The sequence below is a fragment of the Chiloscyllium plagiosum genome, chromosome 5 (genome assembly GCF_004010195.1).
Source record: "Chiloscyllium plagiosum isolate BGI_BamShark_2017 chromosome 5, ASM401019v2, whole genome shotgun sequence".
NCBI lineage: Eukaryota > Metazoa > Chordata > Chondrichthyes > Orectolobiformes > Hemiscylliidae > Chiloscyllium > Chiloscyllium plagiosum.
In genome coordinates this window covers 70398400-70414542 of record NC_057714.1, presented here as the reverse complement: position 1 = coordinate 70414542, position 16143 = coordinate 70398400, and the positions used below count along the sequence as shown (strand labels likewise).

Below are 16143 nucleotides of genomic sequence, written 5' to 3'. Positions count from 1 at the left end.
ACGCCCCTCCCCTAAGTCCCTCCTCCCTACCTTTTATCTTAGCCTGCTGGACACACTTTCCTCATTCCTGAAGAAGGGCTTATGCCCGAAACGTCGATTCTCCTGTTCCCTGGATGCTGCCTGACCTGCTGCGCTTGTCCAGCAACACATTTTCGGCACAATATACATCAAGAGATAGAAAAGGTGTGTAAGAAAAGCAAAGTTACAGTGATCATGGGGGAGTTCATTATGCAGGTAGATTGGGAAAATCAAGCTGGTAGTGGATTACAAAAAATTGAATTTGTGGAATGTCAATGAGATGTCTTTTCAGAGCAGTTTATGGTATAGTCCACTAAGGAACAGGCTATTCTGGATTTAATGATGTGCAATGAGCAGATTTGATAAGGGAGCTCAAGGTGAAGGAACCCTTAGAAGGCATTGACCATAATATAATAGAATTTACTCTGCAGTTTGAGAGGGAAAAGTTAGAATCAGATGAAACAGTATAACAGCTGAATAAAAAAACAGAGGCATGAGGGAGGAGCTGACCAGAATAGACTGGGAGAAGAGCCCAGCAGGAAAGACAGTGGAACAGTAATGGCAGAAGTTTCTGGGAGTAATTCGAGAGACACAGCAACAATTAATTCCTAGGATAAAGAAGCATGGGACAGGGAGGACGAGGCAACCACAGCTGATGAGGGAAATCAGGGACAGCATAAAAGCAAAAGAAAAAGCATATCATGCAGCGAAGGGTTGCAAAGGATTAAAAAGCTTACAAAGACGAACAGAGGACAACGAGCAAAGAAATAAGGAGGGAGAAGATTAAATATGAGGGTAAGCTAGACAGTAATATATAAGAAATTTGTAAGTGTTTCTTTAGATATACAAAAGGCAAAAGAGCTGTTGAAAAATGACACTGGAGAAGTATTAATGGGGAAAAACGAAATGGCTGAGGAACTGAACAAGTACTTTGTGTCAGTGTTCATCATGGAAGACACGTGCAACATCCTAAAAATTCGCAAGAGTCAGGGGGCCATCACCAAGGAGAAGGTGCTAGAAAGGCTGAAAGGTCTGAAGGTGAATAAATAACCTGGACCAGATGGACTACACCCCAGAGTTCTGATGCATATAGCTGAAAAGATAGTAGAAGCATTAGTGATGATTTCTCAGGTATCACTGGGGTCAGGGAGGGTCCCAGAGGACTGGAAAATCACGAATGTAACCGTCCTGTTTAAGAACGGAGTAAGGTGGAAGACAGGAAATTACAGCCCAATTAGCCTGACCTCGGTCATTGGTAAGATGTTGGATTCCATTGTGAAGGATGAGATTTCTGAATACTTGTTAAGCGTACGGTAAAATAGGACAAAGTCAGCATGGTTTCATCAAGGGGAGGTCATGCCTGACAAATATGTTAGAGTTCTTTGAAGAGGTAATGAGCAGTTTAGACCAAGGAGAACCAGTGAATGTTATCTACCTGGACTTCAAGAACATCTTTGACAAGGTGCCACACAGGAGGCAGCTGAGTAAGATAAGGGCCCATGTGTTAGAGGTAAGATACTAGCACGAATAGAAGATTGACTATCTGGTGGAAAGCAGAGTGGGGATAAAAGGATCCTTCTCAGGATGGCAGCCTGTGACTCGTGGTGTTCTGCAAGGGCCAGTGTTGGGATCACAACTTCTCACTTTATACATTAATGATCTAGATGAAGGAACTGAGGGCATTCTGGCTAGGTTTGCAGATGAGACAAAGATAGATGGAGGGACAGGTAGTATTGAGGAAGTAGAGAGGCTGCAGAAGAATTTAGGCATGTTAGGACAGTGGGCAAAGAAGTGGCAGATGGAATACAATGTGGGAAAATGTGAGATCATGCACTTTGGTGTGAAGAATAGAGGCATGGAATATTTTTTAAATGGGGCGAAGATTCAGACATCTGAAGTGCAAAGGGACCTGGGAGTTCAGTCCAGGTTTCTCTTAAGGTAAACTTGCTAGCTTGAGACAATAGTTAGGAAGGCAAATGCAACGTTGGCATTTATGTTGAAAGGACTAGAATATAAAAGCAGCTGTGTACTTCAGAGGCTCTATACTGCTCTGGTCAGACCACATTTAAAGTACTGTGAGCAATTTTGTGCCCACAGGAAGGACATATTCCTGGAGCAGGTCCAGAGGAGCTTCATGAGAATTATCCCAGGAATGAAAGACTTAACTTATGAGTAACACTTGAGGACTCTGGGTCTATACTCAATGGGGTTTAGAAGAATGAGGGGGAATTTTAATTGAAACTCAGAGAATACTGAACAGCTTGGATAGAATGGACATTGGGAAGATGTTTCCATTAGCAGGAGAGATTAGGCCTTAGAGGAAAGGGAAGACCTTTTAGAATGGAGAGGAGGAGAAATTTCTTCAGCCTGAAAGTGGTGAATCTCTAGAATTCTTTGCCAAAGATGACAATGGAGGTCAGGTTATTGGGTATATTTAAGACAGAGATAGACAGGTTCTTAATTGTCAAGGGGATCAAAGGTTACAGGGAGAAAGTGGGAGAATGGCGTTGAAAAACTTATCAGCCATGATTGTATGGTGGAGCAGACTCGATGGGCCAAATGGCCTAATTTCTGCTCCTGTGTCTTATGGTCTATGATCTTAGGTGAGGTGCCGGAAGTCTGGAGGTTGACTAACGTGGTGCCAGTTTTGTTAGAAAAGTGGTAAGGAAAAGCCTGGGAACTAAACAGCAGTGAGCCTGATGTCAGTGGTGGAAAATTCTTGAAGGGGATTATGAGGGATAGGATTTACATGCATTTGGAAAGGCAAGGACTGATTAGGGAAAGTTAATATGGCTGCATGTGTGGGAAAACATATCTCACTAACTTGATTGAGTTTTAAAGGAGTGATAAAGAAGGTTGATGAAGGCAGAGCAGTAGACCTTGCCTATATGGACTTCAATAAGGTTCTACATGGTAGACAGGTTAGCAAAATGAGATCACATGGAATCCAGGAGAAGCTAACCAATTAAATACAAAAAGTGGCTTGAAGGTGGGGGAGGGTTATTTTAAGACTGGAAGCCGATAACTAGTGGTGTGCCTCAAGGTTGCTGGGCCCACTGTTCTTTGTCATGTATATAAATGATTTGGATGTGAACATAGAAGGTACAGTTAGCATGTTTGCGGATGATACCAAAATTGATGGTGCAGTGGACAGTGAAGATTATCACAGAGTACAATGGGCTCTTGGTCAGATAGGCCAATGGTCCGAGGGGTGACAGATGGAATTTAATTTAGATAAATAGATGTTGTGGCATTTTGGCGAGACAAATCAGGGCAGGACACATACAGTTAATGGTAAGGTCCTGGAGAATGTTCCTGAATAAGGGGACCTAGGGGTGCATGTGCATAGTTGCTTGAAAGTGGAGTCTTAGGTAGACATGATGTTGAAGGTGGCATTTGGCAGACTTACTTTATTAGGCAGTGCATTGAGTAAACAAGTTGGTATGCTATTTTACAGTTGTATGGGACATTAGTTAGGCCACTTTTGGAATATTGCATTCAATTCTTGTCTCCCTGCTGGGGAAAGATGTTGTTAAAGTTTAAAGGGTTCAGAAAAGGTTTACAAGAATGTTGCAACGATTACAAAGTTTCAGCTATAGGGAGAGGCCAAATAGGGTGGGACCTATTTCCCTGGAGCATAGTAGGCTAAGGGGTGACCTTATAGAGGTTTACAAAATAATGAGGAACATGAATAGGCAGTGGAATCCAAAACCAGACGGCAAGGGGTTAAAGCGAGAAGGGAACGATTTAAAAGGGACCTGAGGAGCTACTTTTTCATGTAGAGTGTGGTGCACATATGAAACGAGCTGCCAGAGGAAGTGGTGGGTACAATTACAACATTTAAAAGGCGTCATGATGGGTACATGAATAGGAAGGGTTTAGAGGACGTACAGGTCAAATGCTGGCAAATGGGACCAGATCAGTTTAGGATATCTGGTCGGCATGGGCGAGTTGGACCAAAGGGTCTGTTTCCATACTGTATAATTCTATGACTCTATGATAACAGTTCAGAAGAGTTACCAAGATTAACAGTGAAGGGAAGTTAAATTTCCACAATTAGCATAATCACTAACCACGAGTACTTTATCAACCCACACATTATAGTGCTCTACAATTCATCCTAAAGAGTTTCTGAGGATGCTAACAATAGTCAATATGCACCTAAAGATTACAAATCCACAAAAGGAAATTTTATATGAGCATTGATGACAAAGCTTTCTGAATATATGTCATGTTTTGTTAGCTCTGTATAATCATCAGTTATAAATAGCAAAATTACCATTAAAGTAAATCAGTTCATTCCATCCACTTGATGCTATTATATATTTCATAAGAATGCATAAGCATTTTACTCAATTGTGCTTTTAAGTGTGAAAAATATCGTTGTATGGATTGAAATGCGTAATATAAAATCTAGAGATACGTGGCTCCAGGAGGCTAAATCAGGCAATGAGTTTGAGCACTGTCAGTCATTTCTTTCTGACAGTTGTAGATTTTTCTTTAAATACCATGAAGTGATTGAGTGATCTCAGCCCAATTCTCAGTGATGTTAAACCATTGCACAGAAGAGCGTTTAAGTCAGCAGTCATGGTGCCAATTTATCATTCACATTCATTAAGACAGGTAATGCTGAATGTGGAAATTTCAAGGCTCGATAGACCATTTCAATATTTTTCATTTGCAGTTGCAAACAAAAGACAGAGATATGCAATTATATACCCAGCAGACTTTGCATGTTGAGGTTGCCTTTACTGCCAACCAATAATAGAGAAGTGAGTCGACTGCCTCTTGGACAGTGATAAATTGTTTTCAATAAAGGAGTTTACAGCTATGATCCTGCACTGCTTATAGAATAACTTCAATGACCTGTGACAGATGAGAAGTGTCTACAGTGAAAGAGATAACATGAGTATTTAATGGTCATGTCCCCTTTAATGTCACAAGTTACAAACAAAGCTGAACTCTGGACTGCAGGCTACTGTTGACTATCTGCTTTCTCACTTCCTCCTTCAAGACATAGCATTACTTTCCCATCATTAGTAATGATGCTTAAAACAAGAGTAATGAACCTATTTATATCCCTTATTATCAGTAAGAATATGGTAAAATCTGTCAGTGATCATGGTTTTTGATGAATGATAGAATATTGTAAAACTCATCAACTGATAGTTATTCAGTGTTATATTGTAGTGGTGTGACCCCAGGCACTTCAAATGAATATTATCAAATAAACTTTAACATATCACACATTAAAAAGGATATTGACAGACATGACTCTGTGTTTGGCCAAAGAGGATGATTGTAAGGAGCACGTAAATGAGGAGATGTAGTGAAGCACAGAGTTTTAGGGAGTGAATCCCAGAATTTAAGACCAAAGCAACTGAAGGCACAGCAGCCAAAATGGAGCAATGAAAATCTAGCAATGGCTGTGCAGAATTGAGAAGGGATAGCAGTGCTTGCTTTATGGAATAGAAAGGTGGAGAATCACATATGGGCAGTCCCACAGAGAGGATAAATCAATGAAGTATGATGGCGTGGTTGAACATCCTCAATGCTAGAGACTCAAGAAAAGAAAATCGTTACGGTTATAGGCAATAAGAAAACCATTAGCAACCTTAGTCAGGATTGGGTCAGAACTCTGACAAGATGTAAATATGACAAAAGAATTATGCATAGGGAAAGGTGGAAGAGATGCAATTGAACTCAGAGTCCACAGCATATTCAAGGACTTTAGAAAAGAAACAGAAGTTAGAAATTGGGTTACAGTTGATAAGGATAGACAGATCAAGTGAATGTTTCATTTTAATATAATTGCCTTATTGTATAACAATAAGGATTCCTGAAGAAGGGCTTATGCCCGAAACGCCGATTCTCCTGTTCCCTGGATGCTGCCTGACCTGCTGCGCTTTTCCAGCAACACATTTTCAGCTCTGATCTCCAGCATCTGCAGACCTCACTTTCTCCTCCTATTGTATAACATGCCCATTCTACTCAAGTGCTGAGAACTGGGATGGCATGGTGGTTCAGTGGTTAGCACTGCTGCCTCACAGCACCAGGGTCTCAGGTTCGATTCTAGTCTTGGCCAATTGCTGTGTGGAGTTTACACATTCTCCCTGTGTCTGTGTGGGTTTCCTTCAGGTACTCTGGTTTCCTCCCACAGTCCAAAGATGTGCAGTTTAGGTCAATTGACCATGCTAAATTGCACATGGTGCATTAGTCAGAGGGAAATGGGTCTGTTTGGGTTACCCTTCGGTGGGCCAAAGAGCCTGTTTCCACACTGTAGGGAATCTAATCAAATTTAAATGTCAGTGAATGAAGAAACTGATTGAGGAGGACTATGACAGTCTTAAGGCAGACAGTTTATTCCAGTGAATTTTTAAACTTACAACTAGATGTTTGTTTCACCCAGTTCACTAGGGCCAGGTCATATTTCAAATGGAAACAAAAAGGTAGTTTATCTGAAAATTCTAATTTTTAAACATGCAAAATGTGATGTAAACATGAACAATATTCCCCCAACAATGCTCTTTATCAACTTATTCACATGTAAGCATATTGTCATTCATTTGCATGACTGAAACTGATCTAGAGCTTAAAGGTTCTGCATTGACTATATCTTAATCATTGATCAAACTGAAATCATTTAGAAATCCCTTGAAATCCACTACAATAAAGCATCTTGATAGTGTATTCCAATACAACACAATCTATTTGCTGCAGAATCAATAATAGATTATTTCTTATTTTGAGTCATACAAGTTATTCTGGTTGGTCATAATAAGGGGAATATTACGCTCACGTAAGCTCAAGTCCATTTAACCTAAATTATCTCAAAACTTTAAACTGCTTATAGTTTCAAATCCAGTTCCATATCAGGTACAATTTATTTGTCTAGTCTACAACACTTCTTTTAAAATGCCAAAGTTACTTTCACACCACTGGAGGAACATTTTTCTTAATGCCAATTTTGCTCCACTTTTATGATAGCTTTATACTTATTATTTGTTCAGTGAACACAGAATTGTTTCAATATAATATCTGACACTGTAAAAACATGTTGTCTGCTTAATAAGACAAGACCACTGCTTGTTGCAAAAGCTCAGCTGCAGTATCTTTAATCCAAACAAAACACAATTACAATTTTCAATAAAAGTTATAAGTTAATTAAGAAAAATGCTTCAAAAATCCTGTTAGCCAAGTCACATCTGCATATATGTCCATGTGTCTATTTGGCTTCATAGAATAATTTAAACAGTAATGAATAAAATTTATACTGAAATAGCACAGCTAAATAAATTAGAATTTTATTTTAAATATTTTATATTGGTACTAGCTGGATTACAACTTGACATGCTTTACAGCTAACTTTTTTTAAAAATTATTAAATTGGCCATAGTGTTTTGGAACATGCTGGGGTTGGGCAAGGGACAAGTACAAAATCTTACATTAAATATTAAAATGATTTTCAAAATTAAATGACTCCTTCAAAATTTACCTCCTTGAATATTAAGTTTTCAAAAACCTTTTTCTCAGTATTCTAATGACATTAACCCCTGAATACCATCTCCATTAAAATTCAGGCAAAGATTTTCTTGCATTATAAACCTTCAAACACAAATCTTCAGAAAGTTACAAGACCAATAAAGTATCTGCTGTCGTTTTTAATTTCAAGTATTTTCAGACCACCATTAACTGAATGCAGAAAATATTCAATTTAGGATATCAATCTGAATATTTTAGATTTACCCTACAAAGTTATGGGATATATGTAGCACTGTGACAACAATGAAATAGACAGCCAACTTGATGATTAATCTCAACAGGATGTTTCCTTGACTCTGAAAATGAGTTGCTCCCAGAAAATATTTGCAACACAGAACCAGTGTTGATATTTCAGTGCCAAATGATACTAGGTTTCAATCATGATCAAGTTTTACAGATTCCCCTTTTCTTCTCTTTCAGTTCCCTCAACAAAAAAGACCAACACTTGTGGAAGCATCCACTCCGCCAGTTTACCACCACTTCATGATCTTTTGATTATGAGTATCAACAGGTTATTTGTCCATGGGCAGCATCATAGCTGGTCCCTTTTGCCATTACCAGATGCTGCCAGACCTGTCCTATGGTTTTGGCTTTGATGGTTTGTATGGGTCAGTTATGCACCATTATCTGCCAAAATAATGATCAAGCCAGTCTCACGGCTTGGCAACTCACTATATATGGTGTTCCAACCATGACAAAGGAGTATGTATATCATCCAAAAAGGAATAAGATAAAAATAATTACGAGATAAAAGTATGCATGAATGAAGACCAAATAAAACAAACCATTAGTTAACCTTCCACCTCTGATTGGATGCTGGGCAGCTCAAAATCTAGGAGAATAGGGAAAATCAGAAGAATTACTGAAAAACAGCGTGTTTCTTTTTAGAGATAGAGTCTGAATTTTATATCACTGTGCACACAACTGTAATTGTATTAGGTTTGTAAATGTGCCAAATCAATGAGTTATAACTCATTGCAATTTCCAAAAGGAATTTCTTTCCTGTAATTTCCAAGTGAGTACCACAGACTCGGAATTGTGTTCTTTTCCACCTCTGCTTACAGCAATTTTTGCTGCATACAGCATCACCCAAAGCACCCACCTCCCACCACCAACTCCACCCCATCCATAAATCATCACATACATACATGCACTACACACTACATATTGTACATTTAGCTGCAGCAATTACAGAAAAGTGGGTCATAAACAATCCTTTATTTATTTAGATTAGACTAAAATACAAAATTAATCAGCAATTACAACATTATTTTGGTTGGTCATGAGAAAATAATGACACCTGTAGGTTACTTGAGCAATAAAAATCTGTGCCAGAAAAGTGGATTGCCTATAAATAAAAGCAGAAAGTGCTGGAAATACTCAGCGTGTCAGGCAGCATGCTAAATTTCTACTATTTTTCAGTTTGGAGGAAAGAAAATCTGAAATATTAACCCTTTTCCCTTCTCTGGAGATACTGCCAGACCTGCACATATATTTCCAGCATTTTCTATTTTTAGTTAAGATTTCCAGCATCCTTAGATTTATGCTGGGAATTAAATTGCAATTTTAGTTAGTCAGCAGGTAATACATGTTTGTTGATTACAAAAGGCATGTATTTAGAAAAGTATAATACTGTTAATGGCAAGGTTCTGTTAACCCTTTATATACTGATGGATTTTGCCTTATATAATAGTTTTCCAAATAATTACTGTGCACTTTTTAAGTTATTTGTGGAATACTGACAAAAATACAATGGCATTTGGCTCAGATGCTAAACTGTTTTGTTTTTTTTAAACCATCATTAGATAAAAGAAAGGAATGCTTCCAGGGTTCTGAAACAAATTGGCTCGGACTTGGAAAGCTTTCAGTTCAATGAATTCCAGACAGCTGGAGAAGATTTTGCAGCCCACTTCACCTGTAATTTTACCCTTGTGATAAATTCAGTCCACAAAAGCTAACAATATAGTTCTGACCGATTGCAATAAGATAACAACATTATAAGAACCTTCAGAAGCATCTTAAACGGCCAAATTGATCCAAAATCATAACATGTCATAGAAACACAAGGCTCTTTCCGGACAGTCACGGCAGCAACTGTGGTCGCACCTAATCCGAAATGTGAGTAAGTGATAGACACAAACTATGCCTGGTAATTCTCGACATTTCTCTTCTGGGGGAATTTCAACTTCCTCATCATAAATCGCACTGCAGTTGTCACATAATATAACCTGACGCTGACAATGCAGAACACTTGCATGGCTGAATCAGTTACCATATAACTCTAAGTAAACCACCCGCGGAATTCAGTCGAGTTGGACTTTGTTTATGTGAGTGTCGAGAACATTAATTTCAAATTCCACTTCCTGCCTCCGCCCCCCACCATTCAGAACTCCGTTTAAATCGATACTGTAGTATCGAAATCGGTTGTTTCCATTGTGAGAGAGAAATACTGGTTTCTCTCTCACACGCACGCACGTTCACTTTCTTTTAGACTTTCCAATGGCAAAATTGTTGCAATTTATACTTCACTGTAACTTCTCACATTCACGTCGCGTGTATATTGTCGGGAATATATGAATGCTACCAGGGAATCTTTCAGCGCGTTCAGGATGCAGTAAAATCCACCGTTGATGGCAGTTATAACCTTTCCATTCAAAATGGAAATTGCTCAACTGACACGGTCTAAATTGATATTTTAATTCAAAGTTTGAAAATGTGTCCGTGAATTACTCGGACAACACAGTCGCGCAATGTGAAAAGCGGCAAAATAAGTCGAAGCAGCACAGGGTGCTTGCAAATGCTGTGAAATAATTGATCTGCTAAAGTAAGTTTACTGTTCAGGGACAATCTGACTCATTGGGCAGAGATGCAGCGAGACGGCCGCACTAATTAACTCAATGAATGTTTCACCAGTTTCTGGACTAGCAGAGCCCGAACCCATTCCGCTGTTTCAGCTATACATTTGCATGTACTGTCTGCCACCAATTACTTCACATCACGTCTCTTCATACATCAAAGCATCGCCGAAAACCAAAGTGCCTTATCTATGTATGTTTCTTTGAAAATCAGTTTCAATTTGCAAGAAATAAAAAAAAATCAGTGACTGCACGTTTTCCAAAAGGCACAATTTACACAATCATATGTTGCAAATGTTAAGAAAAAGTTTATTACACATAATGAACAGAAAAAATAATGTATTAAATTTACCAGTGATTCACTCCCATTCTTGCACAGGGGTCCTCTAAAAACTCCTTTAATGCTTCTAAAATGCCCATTGCTGAGATGCGTTGAGCTGATCACAAGGTAATAGCACGCCATACGGTAATGTGTCTCCCATATGTACACAGGGTTGACATAAGCAGGGGGGGATTCAGCAGCCGCACAGCAAAGTGAAAGCAGGAACCCTATCAGGCAACACCTAGTCACTGTTCTACTTCAGCGTCGGCAGGCAGAGACAGAACACCAACAGACGATCCATCGGCCCCGATGATTAAATGACGAGACTGCAAATCCAAGCACTTCCCAAAACGCAGACCACGTGAAAATGCTAATCCTCAGTTTCGGGCAAGACAGGAAAATCCACACTATCTGACAGATGCAGCAGATCACCACTGGTTTACATAGTCTAACGGACAAAAGAGCTTTGCTGTGAGCAGTCCGTGATAACGAAGTCCCTGTTACACACTGCCACCAGTCTTCGATGGCTTCAGTCAAACTGCAGTCTGCCTTCAAAAAGCCAGGTACAGTAACAAATAAATTGCAAACTGAAAAACTGTCAAACACAAGGCACTAACAGGAAAAGACTGTAAACAGAGTTCCACAGATGACAGCTCCCAATCAACAGCACTTTTAACCTGAGCTGACTGCAACCATTAAGAACTCTTCCAGCTTTTGTTTATTCCCAAGACTTTTAGTTTCCTCCCTTCCGTCTAGTCTTCGCTCCCATTTCCTCTGCCTGAATTTGCTTGCTTATTTTCTGCCCACTTTGCCTTTGACACCTTTCTTGTTCCTTTCTGGCTCGAGATCAAGCTGCAGTAACAGCAGCAGCAGCAACCCCCAGCTGACTGTGAGAATGATCAATCCAGTTCCAAATAGGGTATAAAGAGGAGGAAACAGTGAACAATCACTTTATCGTCTTACTGCCATTCTCCTCAGTAACATGCATTTAACTGAATTGTTTCATTTGCTGTAAACAGTGCCACTAGGGAGCAGGCTGGACTAAAGCAGCTTCACAATGCTGAGATGAATCCGGAGAAAAGAGAAATTTCTGTTATTTTATTTGGAAATGTAATTAATGAAACACCAACAAAACTGCAGTTGAGTATAAGGAGATGAGCTGAACAAGCTGTTGTTGTTTACACTGCCAAAGTGTCATGTTAATTATGAAGTGCATAATGCTTAACCGCTGAAGAACAGTAAACATAGGGACCCTTTGATTGAATGAAGGAACTCAACAATGTGCAAGTCACTTCTGTCAAACTCTTTTCAATCTTATAACACTAATTATTTTGCATCCTGTCAAATCCCTGTACGTGTGTCAAACTCTTGTAGCAGTTCTTTCTTACATGCAGTTACAAAGCATTGATTAATAACAACTTTAACATTCTATAGAAATAATAAAGATTAATAGACTTACATTTATGATCTCCATGCAGTGCCACTGAAAGAAATGTTTGGACCGTTATATAAATCTATTCTCATTTCACAAATGTACTATATTGATGTAATGCACAGGATCCATTCACACTTTGATATTTTGCTTGAGTAAACCTTCTATTAAGTAGTTTGGTATGGATTTCTGGCTTATATTTGATAATATGATTGTTGAACTGCCCAGAAGATGCAAAGGTATTGATTAAAATGAAATGCACAATGTTGTTTCAAATTTTTAAGATTCTTACAATTTGCAAAAGAAATGATGAAACAGTAAAGCTCCATAACAAATTACTTGCATCATCTGCATGCTAGGAATATCAGCCCTCAAAGAAATTCATCATTAATGGTAAAACAAAATTCAAATACATCAATAATCACCAAAGACTGGAGTCATGGCCTCAGTAAAAGTCTTCACAATCATCGCAAACAGATTTGCTGATCATTATTCTATTACATGTTCACCCACAAGAGGGAACATTTGCACAAGATTGGCAGCTTCTTAAAGAGGCTTCAGTTCTGAAGAAGTCATTACACTCAAAATGTTAAATCTGTTTCTCACTTTACAGATGCTGCCAGATCTGCTGAGTTTTTCCAGCATTTTCTGTTTTTTTAATTTAAAATTTCTATCATTTGCAGTATTTTGCTTTTATTTCTTAAGAGAGGTAAACAACGTGAAAATAAGCAGCAGCTTTAATGGCTGCCTTCCATCTCTTAAGACAATGTCTGCATCTTGATGGTCATCTCTGTGTTAAAACATTGTCTGGCATGGCAGTCCTGAATCATTGTCTTTATGATGCTCATAGTCAAACCAAACTCTTTAACAACATGACAGAATCTGTCCATTTGCATGGAATGTGCTCCTTGGTATACAGTGCCAGTGTGGTTTTGTCAATGAGAACTGATACTTTTACCTTGAATTGCAGGTGAGTGAGGCTGAAGAGTTTTTCATCTCTTCTGATATGTAAGTTGACATCTTCTGTCAATGATGTAAAAATATATGGTAGCAGCAAACTGAAGATATATTCCAAAGAGTGTTAGTGCCTGACTCAACACTGTTTAATTCCTCTGCAGTTCTCAAAGAGTTCTAATGTTGCCCCTACATTAATGACCTTACCCATCATGGTTCCATCAAAAGACATCACACTGAGCATCTTCAGTGTGTGACCAATTTTCACCAGCAGCTCAAATGGACCACCTCTGTTCACATAGTTGAATGTTTTGGTGGTTCTCTCTGTTCATGGCCTTTCTTTTACAGCTGCTTTAGTGAGAAGGTATGTCAATTATCCAGTCCTGAAACCACACTGGAATTTAGGGTAGATATGTCCAGTCAGGATCCTCAGTCTGACAAGAGTAATAAGGGCAAATACTTGGCACCATGCTCAGGTTACAGATGCCTCCATAGTTGTTGCAATTGTTCTGGTCACCCTTGCTTTTGTACAGTGTCAGAATCTGTGCAGCGTGAGTATCCCAGGGCACTTACCACATCCCTCCAGCAGAGACACGGAAGGTTATATAGATGCTGCAGTATTACTGGTTTCCAGTGCTTGATGTTATGACACCAGCTCTTGAAGCTTTTCTCATAGTAAGTGAGCTAACAGCTTTACTTGGTTCCTCCACTGTGGGTTCAATGTGTAATTTTTCCATAATGAACAGCCTGGAGCTGTTCAGTGACAGTGTCCTCCTAAGTATAACTCAAAACAGCATCCCTTCTATTTCTCGACAGTTTACACCCATGGGCAATGATCTCCCCTGCCTTTATTTTTGAAGGAGTTTGTTTTATTTACAGATGGACCGTGTTTTTGATCCCTTCATTTGTGCCCCGAGCAATAGTTGTGTTGAAGGTCACCTGGGCGGCCTGACGTAATTATAAACAGTTGTCTTTGGTGCTCCACCTAACAGTCTGTTAAGTGATTTCAAGCAGACCTCAGAATATTCAGGGACTTCTCTTGCTTCTATCAACTATAGTAGTGTCAAGCTTCTCGTAGAACTGGGATTTCCCCTCCATAGTGAAGTACAGTGTTGGAGCATGGATACTTCTGAAGTTAACAGGCTGTTTTTGAATTGAGAAGCAGGTGCACGTACACATGCTGAACTGTTTGTATGTTATGTGCATGTGTGTGTGTTGGTGGGGTGGCTCTATCATCAAGACAGGGAATGTTATAGCAAAGCCCAGAGCTTTCTCACGGACCTCCTTTGAACACTTCTCCGCCAGCTGAATGGATAATATTTTCTTTTCAGTGATCCACGTCAACCAGCCTGATCTTTTGTCAGGAAACTGTGTCAATGTTCAGCTTGTCAAGTTCCATGGCTTCAATGACTATCTTGCATAAGTTATCAATCTGCTGTAAATTACTCTGTCAATCCTGTGTACATCGTCCAGACACTCCAGTTTCCAGTCAAAGAGTCAGCATCTTTTTTTTTCATTCGCTTTGTTGCCTGGTGCGGTGGGTTCCATTCATTCGTGGAGTAGAGATTCTAAACTAAAGGCAGCCATTGAAGCTGCAGGACTGTGATGGGTCAGCACCTTACCTGGCAGCAGCTGCCCAACTGGAAATACTGTATACCAAGGAGCACACAGTCCTTCTCACTGTCACAGAGTCAGCTTGTAGTGCACATTCTCCATCCCTATCACAACACTCATAACACTGCCTTGCTGTGTTAACACTTTGCAGTAAAACTGGATATTCTTCTCCAGTTTGGAAACCTGACAGCTCAAATGCCCAGTGCCCACTTTCAAACAAAAAAAAACAAAGAAATCTGAAAATCTGAAAGAAAAACAGAAATTGTTCCGGAAACTCAGCAGGTCTGGCAGCATCTGAAGAATGGTCACTGGACCCGAAATGCTAACTCTGCTTTCTCTCCGCAGATGTTGCCAGACCTGCTGAGTTTCTTCAGCACTTCCTGTTTTTGTCCCCCCCACCCCATTAAACTCACTGGTTAAGTCCTAAGGAAAGCACTATGTTTAGCACAGGACTGAAAACAAACAGTGCTGGAGATCACAACAGGTCAGGCAGCATCTATCAAAAGAGAGCAAGCTAATGTTTTGAATCTAGATGACTCTTCATCAGAACTGAGGCGTCGAGGGGGCAGCATTCATGCAATAAAAGGAGGGGGAAGGAGGGGGGAGTGCTGTGGGAGGAAGGATTTTGATAGTTCAGATTAAGTGATCGGAATGTGAGAACGGCAGAACAATGGTGTGTCTAATTGCCAGACTGGAAAGAACAAACAGTCCCACTGGAGTGGAGGCAACGGAGAGAGGATGACAGAGAATGTAATAAGCAAAGCTAAAAGAAAGGGAAAGAATGGATTCATAATTTGAAGATGTTGAACTCAATATTCATGCCAGAATGTTGTAAACTGCATAGGTGAAGATGAGGTGTTGCTCCTCTAGTTTGCGCTGTGATTTGCTGGAGCATTGCAGCATGTTGTGGACAGACAAATGGGCATGTGACCACGACACTGTGTTAAAATGAGGCTACGAGAAGAGCTTGTTTGCAGAAAATGCTGGAAAGATAACATATTTCAAAATCAGTCTGTGTTTAGGCTTCACTTATTTTTTGTCAGGGTCCATTTCTTAATCCTCAAATCATACAAAGTATCCATATAGCAGTGGAACTATTTGCCCAAAGCAAGGGGATCATGAGTGATAAGGTACGCTCAATGCCAAAGTACCTGCACATTGCATTTCTGGAGTCACAATGCTCTGACCACCTCTTGTCTTGGGCCTGCAGAGGTCCCAGTTTCTCTGTGTTACGTTGAGGAGGCACAGGTGAGGACTTGCCAAGAGAGATGCTGTTTACTGTGCAATTTTTTTTTAACATTTTTATAAGGTAAAGTCACTATAGTCTTACCAGACCATAGGGTTGCTTGGTCAATAAGGAGAGAGATGACTGATGATAGTTGAACCTGAAGGTCACCACACCTCAG

The 16143-nt window shown here is 39.6% G+C and overlaps 1 protein-coding gene across 3 annotated transcripts in view; it reads right to left on the bottom strand.

The window, feature by feature from the left end:
* LOC122549981 (G patch domain-containing protein 8) overlaps window positions 1–16143 on the bottom strand; it is an 859839-nt gene that overhangs the window by 520664 nt on the left and 323032 nt on the right. Inside the window, exon 1 of one of the 3 annotated variants that reach the window (XM_043690313.1) lies at window positions 10768–11176. The exons of the other annotated variants lie outside the window; for them this stretch is intronic. Within the exon in view, the coding sequence (XP_043546248.1) occupies window positions 10768–10878 (111 nt within the window). The 5' untranslated portion in view covers window positions 10879–11176. Of the gene's footprint in view, window positions 1–10767; window positions 11177–16143 lie in introns of those variants that run through there. 3 annotated transcript variants of the gene reach the window in all.